This window comes from Psammomys obesus, unplaced genomic scaffold (genome assembly GCF_907164565.1).
Source record: "Psammomys obesus unplaced genomic scaffold, mPsaObe1.curated_primary_1811, whole genome shotgun sequence".
NCBI classification, from domain to species: domain Eukaryota; kingdom Metazoa; phylum Chordata; class Mammalia; order Rodentia; family Muridae; genus Psammomys; species Psammomys obesus.
This window is the reverse complement of record NW_026596046.1, coordinates 15,028,367-15,050,105: the sequence shown is the minus strand read 5'-3', so window position 1 is coordinate 15,050,105 and position 21,739 is coordinate 15,028,367. Positions and strand designations below refer to the sequence as shown.

Genomic DNA, 21,739 nt, shown 5'->3' with positions numbered 1-21,739 from the left:
GGAAGTTCCCTGTGTTCAAATTATCTTGTTCTGTTGCTCTCCTTGTGAAGTTCCTGTCCTCTCCAGCTCCCACTACCTCCCACTTCTTACATAAAATTCCATTCACTCTGCCCATCAGTTGACCATCAGGCTCAGCATCTGCTTTGACAGTCTGCACTGCAGAGGCTTTCAGAGGCCCTCTGTGGTAGGTTCCGAGGTTGTTTCCTGTTTTCTTCTGGCTTTCAGAGTCCCTCTGTAGCAGGTTCCTAGGTTGTTTCCTGTTTTCTTTTTCTTCTGATGTCCATCCTCTTTGCCTTTCAGGATGGGGATTGAATATTTTAGTTAGGGTCCTCTCTTTTGCTTAGTTTGTTTAGATGTACAGATTTTAGTGGGTTTATTCTATGTTGTATGTTTATATGAGTGAGTATATACCATGCATGTCTTTTTGCTTCTGGGACAACTCACTCAGGATGATCCTTTCCAGGTCCCACCATTTACCTGCAAATTTCATGATTTCCTTATTTTTCATTGCTGAGTAATACTCCATTGTATAGATGTACCACAGTTTCTGCATCCATTCTTCAGTTGAGGGGCATCTGGGCTGTTTCCAGCTTCTGGCTATTACAAATAAAGCTGCTACAAACATGGTTGAGCAAATGTCCTTTTTGTGTACTTGAGCCTCTTTTGGGTATATGCCTAGGAGTTGTATGGCTGGATCTTGAGGAAGCGCTATTCCTAGTTGTCTGAGAAAGCGCCAGATTGATTTCCAGAGTGGTTGTACCAGTTTACATTCCCACCAGCAGTGGAGAAGGGTTCCCCTTTCTCCACAACCTCTCCAGCATGTGTTGTCCCTTGAGTTTTTCATCTTGGCCATTCTGATGGGTGTAAGGTGAAATCTCAGGGTTACATAGTAATGGGAAGAGGGACTGCCTCTGACATAATCTGATTAGCCTGCTCTTTGATCACCTCCCCCTGAGGGGGGGAGCAGCCTTATGAGGCTAAGGTAGAGGACAATGCAGCCAATTTTGATGAGAACTGATAGACTAAGATCAGAAAGGAGAGGAGGACCTCCCCTATCAGTGGACTTGGGGAGTGGCATGCATGCAGAAAGGGGAGGGAGGGTGGGATCAGGAGGGGAGGAGGGAGGGGCTTATGAGGGGATACAAAATGAATAAAGTGTAATTAATAAAAAATTTTAAAAAAAGAATATAAATGTACTGAAAAAAAATAAAATGTATGTGGAGAAATCTAGTTTTCTAACAGAAACTTAACTGGTGCTAATACATTTCATTGGAAGCAAAAAATTGGATGATTTTTTTACAAAACTACTTCTGTTGTTCAAACTTCCACAGTGTTTAAACACACTGGTATCACAGTACACATGTCACAATCTAATTTCCAGATCTAACACTTAGTATCTGGGAGACTTTGGGAAGTTTGTTTAGACTCTCTGTAGCTTGATTTCACCTCTGTATAATGGAAGCAATGATATTTATTTGTAATACTATTGGGTGATTTTTAAAAGTTTATATGAATGTTAATTGAAAATAGTGTCTAGCACTTGCTAAACCACCAACAGATATTATTAATTGTAACTATTATTATCAGTGCAATTAAGTAAATCATGCTTATCTGATGAGAAAACTCAATAATTCTCAAGCATTTATATCCTAGAAGTGCAATGAATGAGTGGTTAATCAAAGTTTCAGTCTGGGATGCATGTTACCTCTGGATCTACAGAGCATCACTACAAAGGCTGTGACAACTGCTTCATTAGCATACTGTGTCATTCTTTTCTACGATAAACCTTCAAAAGCTGATACTAGGCAGACCCAAAAGATAACTGAGCATCCTTTTCTAAGACTATAATGATGAATTAGGGCTCTCTTTAGGATGTTCCTAAGTTATTAATATACAAACAAGAATAATAACAAAGTCAAATGAGCTACTTCCACTTTGTGGCTCCAGTGGCTATTGAGTAAGGCATTCAGAATATTTGACTAAATTTTCATCTAAGATTCCCTGCCAAGAAAGGTACTGTACTGGATTTGAACTTTGTACTGAATGTAGAGGAGCTGGATTTGGGGGAAGAACATTGATTTATGGAGATAAATTTCTAAGGATTCATTTTTTTTACATTTGTATTATAGAATAATTTGTAATGTGTTTCAGGAAAGAAAGAAAAATTTAAAATCACTGAGCTATGTTTGAAATAATGAAAAACCTTGCAGCTTTTTTATTTTTATCAAACATTTGATACACTCAGCTTTTTTGTACTCCCCACACACTAACAATTAGTGATAATAGAAATAATGACTTCCTGGGGGCTGGTTTAAGGCAATGCACACCGTATCTGCATCACATGTCCAACTGTTCTGTCTCCACTATTCTATCTCTTCATTGCAGTCATTTCGTTAGCCACCAGCAAACCCCAGGACAGTAACCAGCTTCCCAGAATCAAAGCGCTATAACAAAGTACTGATTACTGAGTGATTACAAAACATCACTCTAATCCGCATTTCCTAATGGGCTAGGCACTCTCCACAAATACAGTCAATAATTCCATAATGATATTTCCTATGGTTGAAAATTATTTTCTGTTCCGGGACACGCTTGGGGTCTCAGTGTCACAAATCAGTGTAAAAGTCAAATCACAATTTATTTCTTCCAAAATATCCATCTCAGGGATAAAACACCCTGTGTACTGAGATCCTAGGAAGGGAGGCTACCGAAGGCCCCTTCTAAAGGTCTTTGTATCTTGTTCTCTTTCCACCTCCCATGTTGACTATGTTAAGCATTTTTCCATACCATGTTTTTTTCCCCCTCAGTGTATCTAATGCTAGATACACATCTAGCTTTGGATCTAGCATTAGATCTAATCTAGTGCTAGAGCCTCTCTTTTGCATGTCATGCTTTTGTAATTTCTTTCTCTTTTTTATTTTTGCATTGTTAATCATAGGTCCCTTTATTACCTTCCTATTAGTATCAAGACAAGGCATACGTTTTATTCAATCAAACATGATCTTTGCACCACACGTATAATTCAAAGTCTTGTATTCAAAGCACGGAGTGCAAATCTCAAAGCCTTGATTCTGTGACTGTAGGATGAGAGATGCTGTGAATGTCCATACATTTGAGAATAAGCATAACAACTTCAAAGCTGAAAGCTATTTTGAGACATTTAACTTAATTTGCATTGCTTTGTTTTGTGTGGCAGGAGTAAGTATGTGGAGGTCAGAGGTAATTTTTGTGAGTAGGTTCTCTCTCTCTACCATGCTTTTCACAGCTAGGTTGCTAGCACTTTTACTCATAGACTTTTTTGTTTACCCCAATGTATTTAATTTTCAAGACATGATATCTAAAAATGAATATGAGCTGCCATATTTTTACAGTTGCAGAGGCTATGGTCAACAGAAGTATTTTGACCCATGCTTGGGAGCTACTCAGATATCTGAGCCACATGCCCACTGTCAAAAAAAAAATTACTACTACTAATGGTACCGTTACTACTATTACTACACACACACAAACACACACACACACACACACATAACACATATATGTTAAATATTATATATATATATATATATATATATATATATATATATATATTCTGTTCTAATGTTGTGATGAAACACCATGACCAAAAGCAACTTGGAGAGGGAGTGTTTACTTCATTCAGGAAAGTCAAGGAAGAAACTCAAGCAGGGCATGAAGTTGAAGGCAGGAACTGAAAACGAGGACGTGAAAGAGTGCTGCATACTGAATTGCTTTTCATAACTTGCTACGGGTTATTTCTTATAGGGCCCACAACCAGCAGTCTAGTCATGGCACTGCCTGCTGTGAGATCGGCCCTCCCACATCAATCAAGCAAATGCACCACAAGCTTGTCCACACACCAATATGGTGGAGGCATTTTCTCGACTGAGGCTATCTCTTCCCCAGTGATTCTAGCTTGTGTTAAGTTGACATAAAACTAGTCAGTGCAATGATCTGGAGGAATATTAACATTCTGGTTTTCTTTTCATCTCTAGTTTTCTTCTTTCTTGAGAGGGAAACTTGGCCACTGGCTAGGATAAAAATTTAAGATAAAAAGATATATATGCTCTGGAACTGAGAACCCATCTTCGTCTTCCCAAACTACTGTTGTTCAAATGTAAGATATCATAAATAAATGTCAATTTTCCATGGTTATTTTTATTTCCATTGTTAGTCTTTTATCGAGTTTGTATTTGTTCTAAATAGTGGCTTTTCCCTTCCTCCCTTTTCTCCCTCTCCTTCTCCCCAACCCCCTCTCTCCTTCCCTTCCTCCCTTGCTTCTCTGTTTTTGCAACCTTTGTGTTACATGCATATATTTGTTTTCCCTTACAATATCTAGTAAATTAATACTTACGGGTAAAATGGCCTTGAACCCAAATTCTAAAGTGTTGGCGCCTTAGGCAGTATAATATGGGTCAATAGGACATATAATAAAGTGAAAGACAACATAATTAGATGAGCACAGAGGGGATGAATAATACTAAAATACACATGTAGAGGCTCTGAAGTTAGATCACACATCCTAGGTGATTTGAAGCTTCCTTAAATTAAACCAAATTGTCCTAATGATTGGGGGGGGGGAACTTCAGGAATTTCATTAGTTCTTCCATGTTTTAAGAATCAACAACAACAAAATACAAAAGATGCCACTGATGTAGAACAGGAAGAATGGGTTTCTTGATTGAAACCATCCTCCAGGGCTGGAAGCCTATTCTGTTTTCAAGCGTTTATCGTTTCATAGGCAAAAGAGAAGCCATTCATTTGGCTGAGCCCGGGGCTCAGGAGAATGAGATGCCAGTATGAGTGGCCATAAGAAAGTCACTTAGTTATACCCAGAGACCTAGAGAGTCAAGTAGATCCTCTGATTTCTGTACAGTCACCTGTGGGTGAGAGATTGTTCTATGTTTGCTTTCATGGCTAAAATTAAAAAGAAACATTTTGAAAATTCAATATAAAAACAATTCACTCTTTTTTATGCATTATCATTTTCCCTTTTGAATTTTTAATTCCTTAGATTGTAGAACCTTTAACCCATGGGAAAAGATATTCGTCTTCTTTGTATGATATTAAAACAATCAAGATGCATTTCCAGGCCAAAATAAGTCCCAATCATTCGGTTTTTAAACTGACAAGCACAGACAAATGGATACACACCCAGCACATATTTTCAGGAATTGCACCAAAACAAATTAATAAGACTGAGTTAGTTTAAATTACACACTTTCCATCTCCCTTACATTTGGCAGTGCTTCTATGGGGTGCTAAAATGACATTCATTATGTGTGCATGCTTTTTTTTTTTTCATTTATCCTTTGAAAGACTGAATATAACAGAGAGTATAGCTTGAACCTGGGAGTTGGAAATGGATTGAAAATCTGTCATAATCTACCGAAGATTCTCACACATGACATATTTCTAAACACCCCTAAAACCTAATTTCCTTATTTATAAGAAATGTAATGGCGGTAACCAAGGAAATGGCAAGCTATGTACATGAAGACTGTAGTTTGAATCTCTGGTAACAGAACAAATGCTGTGTGGATGTGTAATTCCGCTACTCAGGGGGCTAGACCTGTACTGGAGCAATTTAGCTAACTAGACAAGCCCAATCTCTGGGCTCGATTAAGAGACCCTGCTTCATTAAATAAGGAAGAGAGAGATTGAGGAAGACTCCTGATATCAACCTAGTACTCCATGAATACACACATGGCCACCCACTGACTCCCTACTAAACACATACAGACGTGCCAACACACATACAAATCACATATGCACACAGACACACCACACACATGTACAATAAGCACATAAAAATAGAAAGTACAGATATGAATAATGATATCTGCCATAAAGGATCATTTTTAGAAATGAAATTGATACTTACAAAATGCCCGAGCATCTAGGATATAGTAATGTTTGATCTATCCATTGTTTTTTGGTTTTATAGTATCCTAGAAATATTATTAATAATATTACTCTTTTTTTCTACCACTAGAGATTGGGGTATTTAAAATTATGTGGCGGTGCAGCATCGTTTCTATAAATATCTACATTCTAAAATATTGTTTCCCATTTTGTTTATTTTCTTGGGAGATACTCTGCAAGCTAGAAATGCCATATCAAGTGAAAGGCTTTTACAGACCTTCTTGAAAATTGCTAAATTACTCTCCAGAGGAAAGTAAACCAATTTGCAGATAGTTGTGTCATATTAAACCTCTTTCCTCACAGACACACTAACATTCAGTTTTCATTATTTTAATTTACTTATTATAGAAGACTCAGCATAAAATTGTATAAAAACAGGTTATACTTTTCTTTACCTGCTGATGTAACAAGAATTTTTGTTAGTGTCCTTTTCTAAGACTGATGCTTCTTCCTGATGAATCAGATAATTTCCCTGACAAATTAAGGAGCCATTTAATATCTCAGGGCATCTCATCATTCTTATGATTGCCAAATCCATAGGCCAACTTCCTCACAAATGCTACCTAACATCGAGCATTTCTTGACCTGCAACTACATAATGAAGCTCAGAATATTCTGAGTTGTTATGCAACATAGGAATCAGTGTGCCAGAGCTCAGTTAAAGAGAGGTGTCAGCAGAATATTTTTACACTTTTGATAATTTGAAATTGATGAAAACAGTGCTAATTTGAAACCCACAGATTTCACAGAGCCTTTAGTCTATGAATGACTTAAAGGTACTATCCAGGAAATCATGACATCTTTGTATCTGGTCCCAGAGTGCCCTAAGGAGACTGATGTGTCAACCAAAACAATGCATGGAGAGAACCTAGACACCCTACTCAGATGTAGCCAATAGGCAGCTTAGTCTCCGTGTGGATTCCCTACTAAAGGGCGCAGAAGCTATCTCTGACATAGAGCCTGTTGCCTGCTCTTTGATCACTTCTCCCTGGACATGAGGCCTTTCTTAGAAGAAGAAAATTCAGGCAGTCCTGATGAGACCTGATAGACTGGGGTCAGATGGTAGGGGAGGAGAGCTCCTTCTTTCTGAACACTAGGGAAGGGGGATAGGGGAAAAGAGGGAGGGAGGGTAGAACCTGGAGAAGACTGGGAAGGAGCTACATACAACTGGGGTGTAAAGTGAATAAATTATAAAAACATGTTAAAAACAGTTTTCTCAAAACAATTTTAAGCAAAATTATTGAATTCGGTGAAATTCAAGCAAACATAACAAATCGAGACAGCTCATTCAAGCACCTTAATGGCCTACTTAAAAACCCTAGAAAAAGAAGAAGCAGACACACCAAAAAGGAATAGACGGCTGGAAATAATCAAACTATACAATGGAGTATTACTCAGCAATGAAAAATAAGGAAATCATGAAATTTGCAGGTGAATGGTGGGACCTGGAAAGGATCATCCTGAGTGAGTTGTCCCAGAAGCAAAAAAGATGCACACGGTATATACTCACTCATATAAACATACAACATAGGATAAACCCACTAAAATCTGAACATCTAAACAACTAAGCAACTAAGCAACTAAACAAACTAAGCAAAAGAGAGGACCCTAACTAAAAATGCTCACTCCCCATCCTGAAAGGCAAAGAGGATGGACATCAGAAGAAAAAGAAAACAGGAAACAACCTTGGAACCTGCCACAGAGGGCCTCTGAAAGCCAGAAGAAAACAGGAAACAACCTCAGAACCTACCACAGAGGGCCTCTGAAAGCCAGAAGAAAACAGGAAACAACCTTGAAACCTGCCACAGAGGGCCTCTGAAAGCCTTTGCCGTGCAGACTGTCAAAGCAGTTGCTGAGCCTGATGGCCAACTGACAGGCAGAGTGAATGGAATTTTATGTAAGAAGTGGGAAATAGTAAGAGCTGGAGAGGACAGGAACTCCCAAGGAGAGCAACAGAACAAGAAAATTTGAACACAGGGAACTTCCCAGAGACTCATACTCCAACCAAGGACTATCCGTAGAGATAACCTAGAATCCTGACAATGCAGCCACTTCTGATGAGTACTGATATACTAAGATCAGAAAGAAGGAGAGGAGGACCCTCCTTTTCAGTAGACTTGGGGAGGGGCATGCATGCAGAAAGGGGGAGAGGGTGGGACCGGGAGGGGAGGAGGGAGGGACTTATGGGGGGATATAAAATGAATAAAGTGTAATTAATAAAGGTTAAAAAATATTGCAGAATTTTCCTATGTAACTAAAATGATAACTTAGGAAATGGCAGCTATATGTGTGATAATATTTTTTGAAAAATATTTTTAACTTTTATTAATTACACTTGATTCACTTTGTATTCCCCATGAACCCAACCCTCCTCCCCTCCTAGTCCCACCTTCCCTTCCCCTTTTTCACACATGCCCCTCCCCAAATATAAAAAAATCTAAAAGCTTGTGATGCTTTATTAAGCAATCACATAAAGGGGGAGCAGAATGACCATGACATATTCTACAGAGACCCTCAAAGATTCCGGAGAGCAGACACAGGTATCAGATCTGATGGTGGGATCAATAGTCAACAGACTGAGTACATCTACTACTGTAATAAAAGTCGAACTAAAATCACAGGGAGTCAGGCTTTGCAGTTAAAAAGCCCGGTAAAGAATTCATCAGTGAAGATAAGTATAGGAGCACGGAGAGCATTTTCTTAAGCAAATACTAATGAGCTGTACTTTCAAGATCACATGTTTACTTTTGTAATGCTACAAGACTATAAAAACTATGTGTCCCTTGAAATCTGATGGAACAGACTATAAAACCAAAATATGCTAGGTGCATGCACATGACAATATTATATAATTAACTGACATTACTAACCAGTGATGAAAAGGTAGGCTACGTATATTCTTATTTCTAGGGCACTGAACATATGCTCCGGTGCATTCTAGGCCAGCACTTGACTACTTAGTTAGAGCCTTACTTAGTCCTCTTTTCACATATTAGTTCAAGGCAGTGACTCATTAAGATGCTCAGGCTGGCCTTTCACTTTCCCTATCGTTCAGGTAAGTTTGAACTTTCAATTATCCTGTCTCAGCCTCCCAAGTAGCTGAAATTACATGTCAGCACCACCTAAAAGATGTCAGTACAGAATGCTAGAAAATGTGTTGTAAAGTAATGTAATCTTTTAATATATTCATTCTCAACATTGTTGGGGGTTATAAAGACAGGGGTGGGGTGCTTTCTGTGTTTTCCATATTATATATTCTGCTTTATAGAAAAAAAAAACCTATATTTTCCTTCTTTTTAAAAGGGGGCATCTATCCCATCTGTAAACTGCTGGAGTGTGTGAAGGAGCTGGCCCAGCAGATCCAAAGCTGCAGGATCTCCATGACATAGGACAACAAGAGGATTTCTGAGAGGAGTCCCAGAGAGGTTCCAGTATTGATGGTGTAGCAGAAGCCAGGGGCCTAGAGCCAGACCAATGCTTCATTTCAATGAACATTTGCAAGTAAAGATGTGTGGACAAAAGGGTTTTATTTTGTTTTGTTTGTGGGACACAATGCAGCTTCCATGGAGAGATGTTTTTATGTTTGTTTGTTTGTTTGGTTGGTTGGTTGGTTGGTTGGTTGGTTTTGTGGAGAGGTTGCAAGGGCAGATATGAAGGGATGGGGAGACGTGTGAGATAATTGGGGTGCATGATGTGAAATTCACACAAAAAATCAACAAGAAGTTAAAAATAAAATAAAAGGCTCTCTCTTTGTGTGTGTGTGTGTGTGTGTGTCTGTGTCTGTGTGTGTCTGTGTCTGTGTGCGTACCATGTGCATTCAGGAGCCCACAAAATCCAGAAGAAACTTTAAATCCTTTGGAACTGGATTATAGGCAGTTGTGAACCACCATGTGGTTTTTGGGAAATGATCCTGGGTTCTCTGCAAGAAAAGGGCTTTGAAGTGCTGAGCCATCTCTCTATACAATAAAAACATAGTTTTAAAATGAAAATCAATTGTTTTTAATTATTAATTTTTTTCCTCTAGGGATAAAGTGATGATGGCTCAGTTGAAAAAAAAAATGCTTGTCTTGCAAGCAAGAGAACCTGAATTCAATCCACCGATTCCACATAAAAAGTCAGACATGGTGGTACATGCTTATAATATACAGATGTGGGGGTGGGCCTTGATGGAGACAGAAATCTTAGGGCCTGCTAGCTGGCCAACACAGCCTATGTGGTAAGTTCCAGGCCAATGAGAGATGCTATTTCAAAATAACGCGGAAACGGACATCTGGGATTGCCATGTGGTCTGTACCTACCAACACAGAAGTACGCCCATCCCTCCCACCCCACACACACAGAGACACAAATAAAATCAGTATTTTTCCTACAGTCTGGATAAGAGTTTTGGTTTTTAGTGTTGTCCCATCAAACTAAAAAACAAGCAAATTTTCTCTGTGTAAGTGCTAAAGAGTCAGACTAAAGAGGCCATCTGTGATTTGGAGCATCTACGAGTTACTGAGTGGTTGCTGAGGCGCAGCACATTCCTCTGTTGTTAATGGAGGAACACATAGAGATAGGGTTTCTGAGCTGAGGAGATCAAAAGGCAGTGGAGGGACACAAATCAAGATGAACAGCAGCTGACTCAGCAAAACCGTTAAATGACTTTGCAAAAGATCTGTCACAGTGGATGAAGCACACCTCCAGAGGAGGCAGCTCTGCAACCATTCCTGCGCTGCACACGGTTACTGCCAGGCAGAAGACTGAGAGGGAGGAGAAAGGAAAAGAGAAGGAAGGAAGATGGAAAGAGGCTTTTAGGAGTCAGGAGACATTTTATAAATGAAAAACGTGGAGGAGGAAGAGGACATAAAAGAAAACAGGAAGCAAGGAGCACATGCATTTTATTTCAGTGTTTCCACCTTTCCTTTCCTCCTGAAAGATGGCAAGTTGTTGTGTGGATCTGTTGGCATTCTAATTGTTTTTATGGCAAATGAGGCATGAAACCAATTGTCAGAAAACATTGTGTCTGTGTGTATAGCTACACGTTCTCTTCCCTGAAGGGTGTACCCAGGAGTTAATGCCTTTGAGGGAGTTAAAGGCTCAGATGCCATATGCTTGCATTTCTTTAAGGCAGGGGTTTGAAAAAGAGCATCCTTTCCCCTTTTCGTTCTTCTATGACATCAGAGTCTTTATAAAAGGTAGTGGAAACACTATTATACCCAAAGAAGGGCAGGGCGTGGAAAGTTTGGCACAGATTTCTTTAAAACATACTAAGAGAGGTTAGGGATATGGCTTAGTGGCTAAGAGCATTTGTGGTACCAGCATTTATGCTTGAGTTTAAATCCCCAGCACCCATGTGAAAAGGGAAGGATGACCTAAAATGCCACGACAGTGGAGAACAGAGTGGAGGATCACCGTTTCATTCTCATGTGAATAAGGAGCATCAAATATACTTCTCTGGCCTCTGCATGCCCTATGGGGTGTGCACAGCTACATGCAAGTGCACGCACACCACACACTCATACATATACAAAATATTTTAAGATAAGTTATAAATAAATAAAAAAAAAACATACGGAGAGCTGTTGACAAGCATCAGCCACATACTTTGCATTTTTATCAAGTCCTGGTAATGGGTGAATTCCTAGGAGCTGATCTGATGATTTGCATATTTCTTTTTTTGTTTTGTTATTGTTGTTGATTTAAACCAGCCAAAATCCAAGCACTGAGAAACTGGAGAAGACACAAAGTTTCACCCATACCCAAGAAGCTATTTGCAGTTAACAGCCGCTGGGAAAGGGAAAATCAGTTTCTCCAATGGAGTGTGACTGGACATATCAACCACAATCCAGTGCAGGACCTGTGTTCAGTGGTACTTGGCCATCATAAAATGAACGTCATGCCTGTGTGTTCACTTTTCATGTTTAGCAGTTTTTATCAAGTACAATTGATTACTGTATTTCTCAATTTAACTCTATCAGATAAAACTAACCAGGTATCATTCAAAGAGCTTATCTCTGGTTTGAAACCAGCAGATTTTATTCTACTAGATTCCTTTTTGTCATACTTTGGTGAATAAGGATTTTTTTTCCTCTGAGATATTTGAGCTTAATTTTCCCCAAGTCGTGTAGTCATCAGGCCCTTTGAGCACGGACTGGAGTCTCTTTTGGCCGATGGCTTCATAATACAACAGATATTTTAATTAAAAATAGAACTGGATGGAATAGCTATGTTCCCTATTGTTGTTCTCTACCAAACATATCTATCAAATTTAATTCACATATATTCCAAACAAGCATATTAACCACATCCTCTGTTCAAGCATCCTGTCCTTAAGTTACTGAGTCTATCTAAGAGGCATTGTCTAGCCTCAGTACCCTTGACTGGTAACAGCTAACAGTTGATCGTCAGAGGTATGGGGTGCGTGTGACAGCTACAGCTATCGTCTTATGAGTACGTACATAGCAGCCATTGCATTTGAAGCCTGACACTGATTCTTTAGACTTGTATTAGAAAAGACATTTCTCTGATAGATTTCTTCTTGTTCTCGTTTACAGGCAACTAATCCTTACTGCACTGGATCAAACAGACGGGCACAATCAATTCAGGGAAAGCAAGCAATGCCAGTTCTGCTCAATCTTCCCTCAATGAGCAGCTGAGGATAGAGGGGAGAGAAAGGTAAGGAAGAAAATTCACTCACGTCTCCACCCAAGACTGCTCAGTGAAGGAAAAGATGAGAAGACAAATAGAAATACAAATCGAAGCAGATGAATGCACTTGCTGTCAGAGGGGGAGTTGGAAAACTGAAACAATGTCAAACATGCCAGACATCGGGCACTGAGGTGTAAGGAAGAAAGCAGGGGCAGATGGAAGTGGTTGCGATGTCCAAACAACAGTAAAGGATGGCAGTATCTCCAAGGGGGGAGGAGAGGGGGCATTGCATTTACTTAAGTCTGCCATCTGAGTTCTATATCGCTCTGTGATGAGCAAGTTAATTACTGTATTTAGGTAATTAAGTCTCAGAGCAATGGATGCCTTCCAAAGTTGTATTAATGCACACTACTGGATCTCTGTAGGCTTGACTGGCCATTTGACGCGAAGCCACAGTGAAACAGCATTTTAACAGTGACACACAGAAAACTGATGAAAATTAGCTGGAAACAAATGGCTTCCCATGTTAATACCTTTGCCTTTGCTTTTGAAGGCAAAATGCATGGCTATATGCTTCCCTCATTTACCAGCAGACAGTCAATCCCCCATTGGTCCCATTGCTCAAAGTGCAGGCTGTGATTTAGCCTCTTTGGAACTTCTGATGATTCTTGGTCCCCTCTCCTTTTGGGTGGCATTATTTCTTCCCTTCCCTGAATTCATTCTGGTCAAGACTAAAGTATATGTCTCCAGGAAACTGCATCAAAAGGCTCATTTGGATAATGGTTCTCCATCCCTTGACTCACTACTGATGCTCAGTTCCCAGATACCCAGCCGTTCCTTGCCATGTGACTTAATTTCTCTTGACCAATGATAGCTTATCTTCTAGCCCAGTATGATGCTGTCTGAGAAAGAGATACTTGACTCAAGTGTGTAGTTGTCAGCAGTGAGACACTTCCCCGTTTTTATATTGAGCAATAACTCAAAAACATTACGTGTATAAGAATGTAATTCAGAGTCTATACTTGTATAAAGTTGTGGCACCCACCTTCAGCTTCATTATCATAAGCAGTAAGCATTAAGTATATATTTATAAATATGTAAAGTTTTACATTTACACGTGTGTACAAGTGACAGCCTCCCCACATTTTCAGGATCAGTGAAGCTCCGAGCCTGTCTTTCCTTGCAGTACGGTTGAACCTACCTTCATTTATTAGCTCATCCTTATTTTCTGTCTATCACGGAGCCATTGATCTGCTTCACTGCGACACTTGTACTGGATATACCTGAGCCATCCCTGATTTCCATGTAAGCATCTTACCGCTGGAGGTAGTGGTCCAGAACATCTGCATTCAGCAGAGCTGTAGCTCGAGCCAAGAGCTTATGGCTGCACCTTGCAGATCTGAGTTCCATGACGAGGAGGCCCAAGCAGAACATGGCTCCCATTTCCTCCAGTTCTCTGGTACCAAACTGTAGACCCTGCCAGTTAAAAAAAGCAATCAACAGTGACTGCTCAGTGGGAACTGAGTAGTGACATTTTCAGATTAGGAAGAGAGACTCTGGATGTATATTTCTCACAGACATTGAGGATTTATAGTGCTTTATGGTCACTTTCCAAAGCTGGCTTTTCTCAACCTGTGCCGCATGAACATTCTGTGTTTCTTGACAAGATAGTAAGAACAAGGGGATGATAAAGGGCATGAGTGGCACAGGATCACCCCCTCCATCCACAGGCTTCCTCTGTATTTTGAAAGAAAGGTTACTGTAAAAACAAAGGTTTATTATTAACCATCTTGTTAGGAGATATACAATTTTGCCATTAAACAATGGCAAAAAGGGCGAGTCCCTCACATATTAATGCTGAAATTGCAGAATAAGCTATTCTTCTCTCAAATTATCTCTTTTCCTGGGCTAAGGTAATGCACAAGAGCAAAGTTACGCCTAGCACTCTATGTTTTAGTTCATGAAGTAGTGATGAGCAAGGTGATCAGGTATGATAGAGTATGCCTGCCACCCATCACTTGGAAGGCTGGGGCAGGGGGATTATGAGTTGCAGGCTAGCCTGAACTACATAGTGAAACCCTCCCTCTCTAAGAGGAAGAAAGGGAGGTGGGGAGAGGGGCAGTTTGCAGCAACTGACAATCCTTTTTTTTGGGAACCTACCCGATGCCAATAAGTATTCCGAACATTTCACAGACTCACATACTTCATGGTAAGCTATTTTCTTACCAACGTTCCACAAGCTAATTTTTTTCTCTAATCCACATAGAAGGAGAATCAGACACATAAAACCAAGGAATTTATCTGAGGTCACATAGCTAATAACACACACCAGCAAGAGAGTTCTGCCTTCACTACTGCCAATGAAATGCTATATATATAAATACAGACAGTTACACAGCAAGGTAGAAAGTATGTTTTTCAAAATTCAGATCTGATTTAGATTTATATCATAGCTTCACTATTTCTTGATGGTGTCATGTGGGGTTTTGGCACTTTATCATTCTTGGTTTCCACATCTGTATAATGGGATCATGGTCCTCTCTAAAGCATTATAAATTATGTCCCCTTTACACCTGATGAGGAAAAGTTTCAGAATCCTTGCAATATAAATAAAGGTTAGCACAGGTTCTCTTTCATTTTTCCTAAAATCAAGGTTTAATTAGATGCAATTCAGAACAACCCTGGGACTTACATATAACACCTAAATAAAAAAAATCAATAATTTATTTTAATAAAATGCTATTCTATGATCATATAATATATTTCACTGGGATAGAATAATTGTACAAAATAACTGGTTTTATTCAATGTATTATATTATAGTACATTATAGCTGCAACATATAATTACAAATTAGTAAACAGTTTATTATGTATTTCAAAACAACTAAAGGAAAAGATTTTGAATCTCAGAATGCAAGAAAAATGATTCATGTTTGATGTAATAGATGTGATAATTGCTTTGCTTAATCATTAGACATTATACACATGTACACACTGCTTAATCATTAGACATTATATGCACACAACACTGTTTCCTAAAATAGGTGCAATTATTATGTCAATTAAAATTAAAATATACAATTTTACATCCAAATAACAATGTCGCTATATTGTAGAGGACAGAGATAGGGCAGAACTGATTTGCAAGAATTGCTTTTAAACATGTGGAGGAAAAAAACAAAACACAAAATTGGATACTGAGAAGCACTGAGCCTCACAGGAGACTTCTAAGGTAAAAGCACCCCAGTGAGTAGAAAGTCTCAAGTTGATTTGAGCTGCTTGAAAATTGGATTTTCTGCTTGTTTTGACACCTGTTTTCTAAAGAAAGGAGACATTACATCAGAGTTGAGGGAAGCAAGTTCCTCTGTAAACAGCCAAAATACAAGGGGAAGACAGATGTTGAACAAATTGCTTTTATTTCCTCCTCAAGTCCACAGGAGGAAAAGACCACTTTTTAAAGAGAGCGGAAAAACCAGAATCTTGTTCCATGTGCTGAAGTTCTAAATTTTGACTCTTTGCTTCATCTTGTGTGGACTTTCTTCTTCCTTGGAGAATAACTTGGTTGGGTCAGAGTAAAGGAAGCAAAGGCCACATCCATCCAGTAACCTGCCCTGTGTCTATGGTATGTCTCCTCAAGAAGCAAGCAACGCTCCAGCCTTATGGACCTGGAAGTGCCCCGGACATGTGGAAATCTCAGCCTCTAGCTAGGCATATAACTGGACAAGCACTGTGGGAAACACACCTACTAGCTGGGGGCCATTTCTTCACACCAGTCCACTTCTGTATGGTTGTAACTGAAGTGATAGCATTTATAATGTGAAAATAGCTTCTATCCCAAGTGTAGGCTCACTTATTTCAGGCAGCAGCATTTGGTGTCATAAAAACACTAGTTCAGAAAACTCCTAAAGGAACTCATATTATTTTATTGACTGAGGAAACTTGGGCAAGTCTGCAGTTTCATTTTGCCCTCTCCTATTGATTTTTTTCTCTCCTACTTTATTTTCATTTTCACTCTCATACAGTATCAACAATATTTGTTTATATGAATGATCTCTTTCTCACATCCACATCCTGGTGTAGAAATAAATCTTCAAGAGGAAGGACTATGCAATGTCTTTTATTACTTAACATTATTTCCCAGGCATGGTACACACACTCATCTATGGTACGCTGCCCATGCCTAATAAATGGACAAGCAAGGCCACTTCCCAGATGAACATGGAGAGGCCTTTGCAACTTCTTCGTTAGGCACACACTGCACTTGTCCCACAGATTATAACTTTTCTGGGCAGGGAATTCACGAGTGCCTTCAAATTGTAGTCTCCCATTGTCACAACTCATCAACATTAAAATGTGCATGTTTTTGCTCAAGGGGAACTTCCTTATCTCTGGATATTATGTGTAAAACATCATGTCTTACCTCTTCATTGGTGAGCAGATAGTCTCACAGTAGTGAGTGTATAAATAAATGTGTAGTTAAATTAGTTTAAAACTGAGAGCCAATTACCTGCACTCAGCCCAAATTTGACTATGAATCTCAGCATTCACTTTAATACCCTGCTGGGTAGTCTTTCAGAGGCCCCCTGTGATAGGCTCCTGTCTTGTTCCTTATTTTTACCAAGAAGGGGGAGATAGAAAGACCTTGAAGTGTCTGGAGTTCCACAAGAAGACAAACAGAACCAAAATATCTAGGCCTAGGGGTCTTTTCTGAGACTGGTACTCCAACCAAGGACCATTCATGGAGATAACCTAGACCTGCTGCTCAGATGTAGCCCATGGCAGCTCAATCTACAAATGGGCTCCCTAATAAGGAGAGCAGGGGATGTCTCTGACATGAAGTCAGTGGCTGGCTCTTTGATCACCTCCCCCTGAGTGGGGAGCAACCTGACCAGGCCACAGAGGAAGACTATGAAAGACAGTCAGTTAATACCTGATAGGCTAGGGTCAGATGGAAGGGGAGGAGGACCTCCACTATCACTGGACTGGGGAAGGGACATGGGAGGAGATGAAGGAGGAAGGGAGGGCAGTATTGGGAGGGAATGAGGGTGGGGCTACAGCTGGAATGCAAAGTGAATAAATTGTAATAAATAAAAAATTAAAAACAAAAAAGTAAGAGCCAATAAAAAAGAAAACCAACTCTCCCTGACAGTTCATTAACTGCCTCACAGATAGAGATTTTGCTTTGAATAGTTCATGAATGTAGACAGTGGTAGGTAATTCATGGCACTGTTTCAGCATCTTAAAATCATGGCTATGTTCCCTGTCTTTCTTCTGACTACTGTAGCTCCGTCCAGCACATCATCCAAATGAGAAGAAAAAAAAATAGAGAAGTCACCAAAATGAATTTGCTTCTATTTCACAAAAAAGCACTGTCAAAGAGTAACACCCTCTCTTTAATAGTCCCTAGTAGGACTTTTCAACCTCTGTAAAAAAAAGGAGAATTAGGAGAAAAGAAGGTTGAGTTCAATTAGACAACTGTGTGTTCTACCTTGCTGTTTTGGTATAATGTTGCCAAAATATGCAAGTATCTATTCATGATAACAGTAAAGACGCCTCACTGTAGCAAACATCAAATGTTTTATTCTGATAATCTCTGCCCTCAAATAATATTTGCTACAAATGAGTAAGACCGAAAGGAAGAAAAAAAAAACCTTAAATAGCATAAAAGTTAGAATATAACAGTAAAAATAATTATTAAAATAAGCATACATGAAAAAATGTTGAATTTCATTATTCTAAATATAACTACCTTTTATACCCAGTAAATGAGTGCATACACATTTAAGTTTGTAATATTTCTACCTCCCTTAATGCCCAAAGCTGCTACATATCAAAATGTCTGTTGCAATGTAAATTGATTCATACCTTTAGGGAAATTACTCAATAACATTTGACATGATAATGTCACTTCAGGGAACTATTCCTAATGAACTGATTGAAAATAAAAGTGAAGCTATATACATAAAAATGTAGATTATGCCAATGCTATATGTAATAATCAAAATTTGAGAGAAATAAAACCTAAATGTCTAATAAAGAAGGAATGACTAAGGAAACTATAATGGAATAAGTCTGATAGGGTGTAATGGAGCAATTAAAATGATAATTATAACAATCATTTAGCAATATGGAAAATGCTCATGACTTAATGATAAAATAAAGCCAGAGACAAGTTATGCAATGATGCAGTTTATACTGAAGAGTTAATGATGACGAGAGTTTGGTTACCCAGCTTCCTGGGCTCTAAATATGGCCACATCTATTGCTGTAATCTTTCAGTAAAATGTAGATGTTTAGGAGAGGTCTCTACAATTATATCTTGAAAATGTTTGCATACCAAAACTTCAAGAGAATTCTGCTTCATAGAACATTTGTTAAAAATGCTTAAGTCTGTCCATAAATGGAGGATAAAGTTTCTTCAGTCTTTTGGGAGATCTGTTAATTCTAGCCACTCTTAAGAAAATTAAGATTTTCATTTCTTTCATTAGGAATACCTTAACACTATAAGGGGTCTTTCAGTGATTCTAGAAAAATAACGTCTAGTATCCTTTGGAGTTTAGCCTCCACAAATGTTCTCTGACAAGGAATTTTTTAAGTGACTAGTAAGTTTATGTTATTTGATTTGCTCTGCCCTCCATATGACTTAACCTTAGTAACACAGTTTTCATTTATTCCTCTCATTATAATGAATTCTGAACACATTTTGATAAATGTGCTCCATTTCAATGATTCTCTCTCCAACCGTATTGAGTATTCTTACTAATGCTCTGATTGTACTGAATCTTGTCAATGCACCACACTGAAAACTGTTTCTGACACCCTTACCTTATATTGCTTTACCTTACCACATATAGCCAACCTGGGCATTATTCATTAGTTCTATTTTTTTTTCTTTTAAATAGTACTAAACTAGGATTTTGCTCAGTTATTCTATAATCTTTGAAATTTTAAGTTGATGTATGTTGAACTTTGAAGTAATCCTTTGTAGATATGTTTTAATGCATTCTTCAGTTAAAAATCCTGTGTTTCTGCCTTACATACTTAGGTACATGTTCAATAGAACTTTCCTATAGATCACATTTTTAAGTGAACTTTTATGTACTTTGCTGTGAAATTTGAATTTAAACCTACTTGATAGAAGGTTCTGTCTAGTGAGTACAAATAAAAGCTTGGCTTCTCTACCTTTATCCCGCTGAATATTCCTATTTTATTTCTTCACAAATTAAATATTTTACTCTTGATATGCTGTGAATGCATTATCCTGGTTTCATAGGATATCTATTCTTCAGTCAATCCTCAAACTATGAATGCTCTTCAACTTTTGCCACAAAGCCCAAAGACAGGAGTTGGTGTTAGTCCTAAGCCTAAGCCTAAACCTAAACCTAAGCCTAACCCTAACCCTGATGAAGAGCTTTACAAATGTCTCATTTTATAAAAACTAAGCACCATTGAACACTCCCTATATACATAAGTAAGACAGTATTTTAGCAAGAAATATTGTGGTTAAAAAAAAAAGCAGATATGAAAGGGTTAACAGACTTATGTAAGATATGAAATCCATCATATAGGAAACAACTTCATGATTTTATCCAATATTTTAAGGTAAAGACCGGTAAAAATAATTAGATAACTATTCATGACATATAGGAAGAGTTATGTTATCCTTTCTTTATTTTTTCACTTTTTGAAAATTTCATTCTAAGTTACATTACAATTTGATCATATCTACCCATCGCTCCCTAACTTCCTTCCTCTGTACTCAAATCTGTGTCCTATTATCATTATATATAACAGTATCTATTACACATGCACATGCTTGTACACAGAAACACACATATATGCATAAAAACACACATGTATATGTATATATGTACATGTATATACACATACATATATATCAGGAGCACACCTCTGAGCAAATCTCACTCCTACTCCCTTAGCATCCATTGACTGCCTGTAGTTCCTCAGGTGGAGTTTCGGAAGCCTTCCCATACTGCTGCTAAAATTTTCACTGTTACAGTCTTGAGCCGGCATTGTGTATGTAAATACAGCTCTTTAGAGTTTATGAGTATGACTCCTTCTTGTCCAGCATAGAATAACTCACAGCAGTTCTCCTGGCCCTCTGGCTCTTACAATCTTTCTGCCTTCTCTTCCATAATGTTCCCTGAGCCTTGGGTGTAGGGGTTATATTACAGATGTCTCATGAGGGATATGTACTTTTCCAAAGTTACTTATTTACTTCACTTTTACCAATTATTCTCTGAAATAATCTCTGTCCACTGCAGAAAGGTGCTTCTTTGGTGATGAGGAGAGCTGTGATAATCAATGGGAATAAGGATAAATATGTAGAACGCAATTGGACACTACATCAGTTTATCAGAAAGGCAGCAGTTCTGCATCCTCTCCAGCCACAGGTTTTTGGCTATGTTTATTTCAGATTCAGACAGGCTCTTGAGTCTAACAGAAGTCAGTAAGAGGAAAAGAAGAGAGAGAAGAGAGTATCTGCCTCTTTTCCAAAGAATAACTGAGCCTAATATCAAGCACTCTCACTAAATATATGAGACACAAACTACAAGAGGGCATGAAAAGTATCAGGATAGATAAAAGTAATCAAATTGAGTAACCTAAGGCTGCTCACACTACTTAACACTAAAGTCAGTAAAGCAAGATATACAGGTTTTTCAATGCACAAAGATAGAGGTTTAAAAAAATCATTTTTTCAAAATGTTCACAGAAGCTGCACTGTCTGGTTTTGTGTCGATTTGACACAGCTAGAATCATCAAAGAGAAAGAGTCCTTAGTTGAGAAAAAGCCCTCCATGAGATCCAGCTGTAAGGCATTTTCTCAATTAGTGATTGATGAGGGAGTGCCCAGCCCATTGTGGGTGGTCTCATCCCTGGGCTGGTGGTCCTGGGGTCTATAAGAAATAGAGCCAAGGGAAGCAAGCAAGTAAGCTGAACTCAGCTTCTGGATCAGCTTCTGCATCAGCTCCTGCATCTAGATTCCTGCCCTGTTGGAGTTTCTATCCTGACTTCCTTTGGTGATGTACAGCAATGTGGAAGTATAAGTTAATAAACCGCTTCCTCCTCAACTTGATTTTTGATCATGGTGTTTCATAGGACAACAGAAACCCTAGCTGAGAAAGATAGTATTGTATGAGGGAG

At 38.6% G+C, this 21,739-nt stretch overlaps 1 protein-coding gene across 1 annotated transcript in view; it reads right to left on the bottom strand.

The window, feature by feature from the left end:
- The window catches only part of Agbl1 (AGBL carboxypeptidase 1), an 820,675-nt gene that overhangs the window by 246,238 nt on the left and 552,698 nt on the right, over positions 1 to 21,739 (bottom strand). The window contains exon 22 of the mRNA XM_055623242.1: positions 13,892 to 14,049. Within this exon, the coding sequence (XP_055479217.1) occupies positions 13,892 to 14,049 (158 nt within the window). The remainder of the gene's footprint in view (positions 1 to 13,891; positions 14,050 to 21,739) is intronic.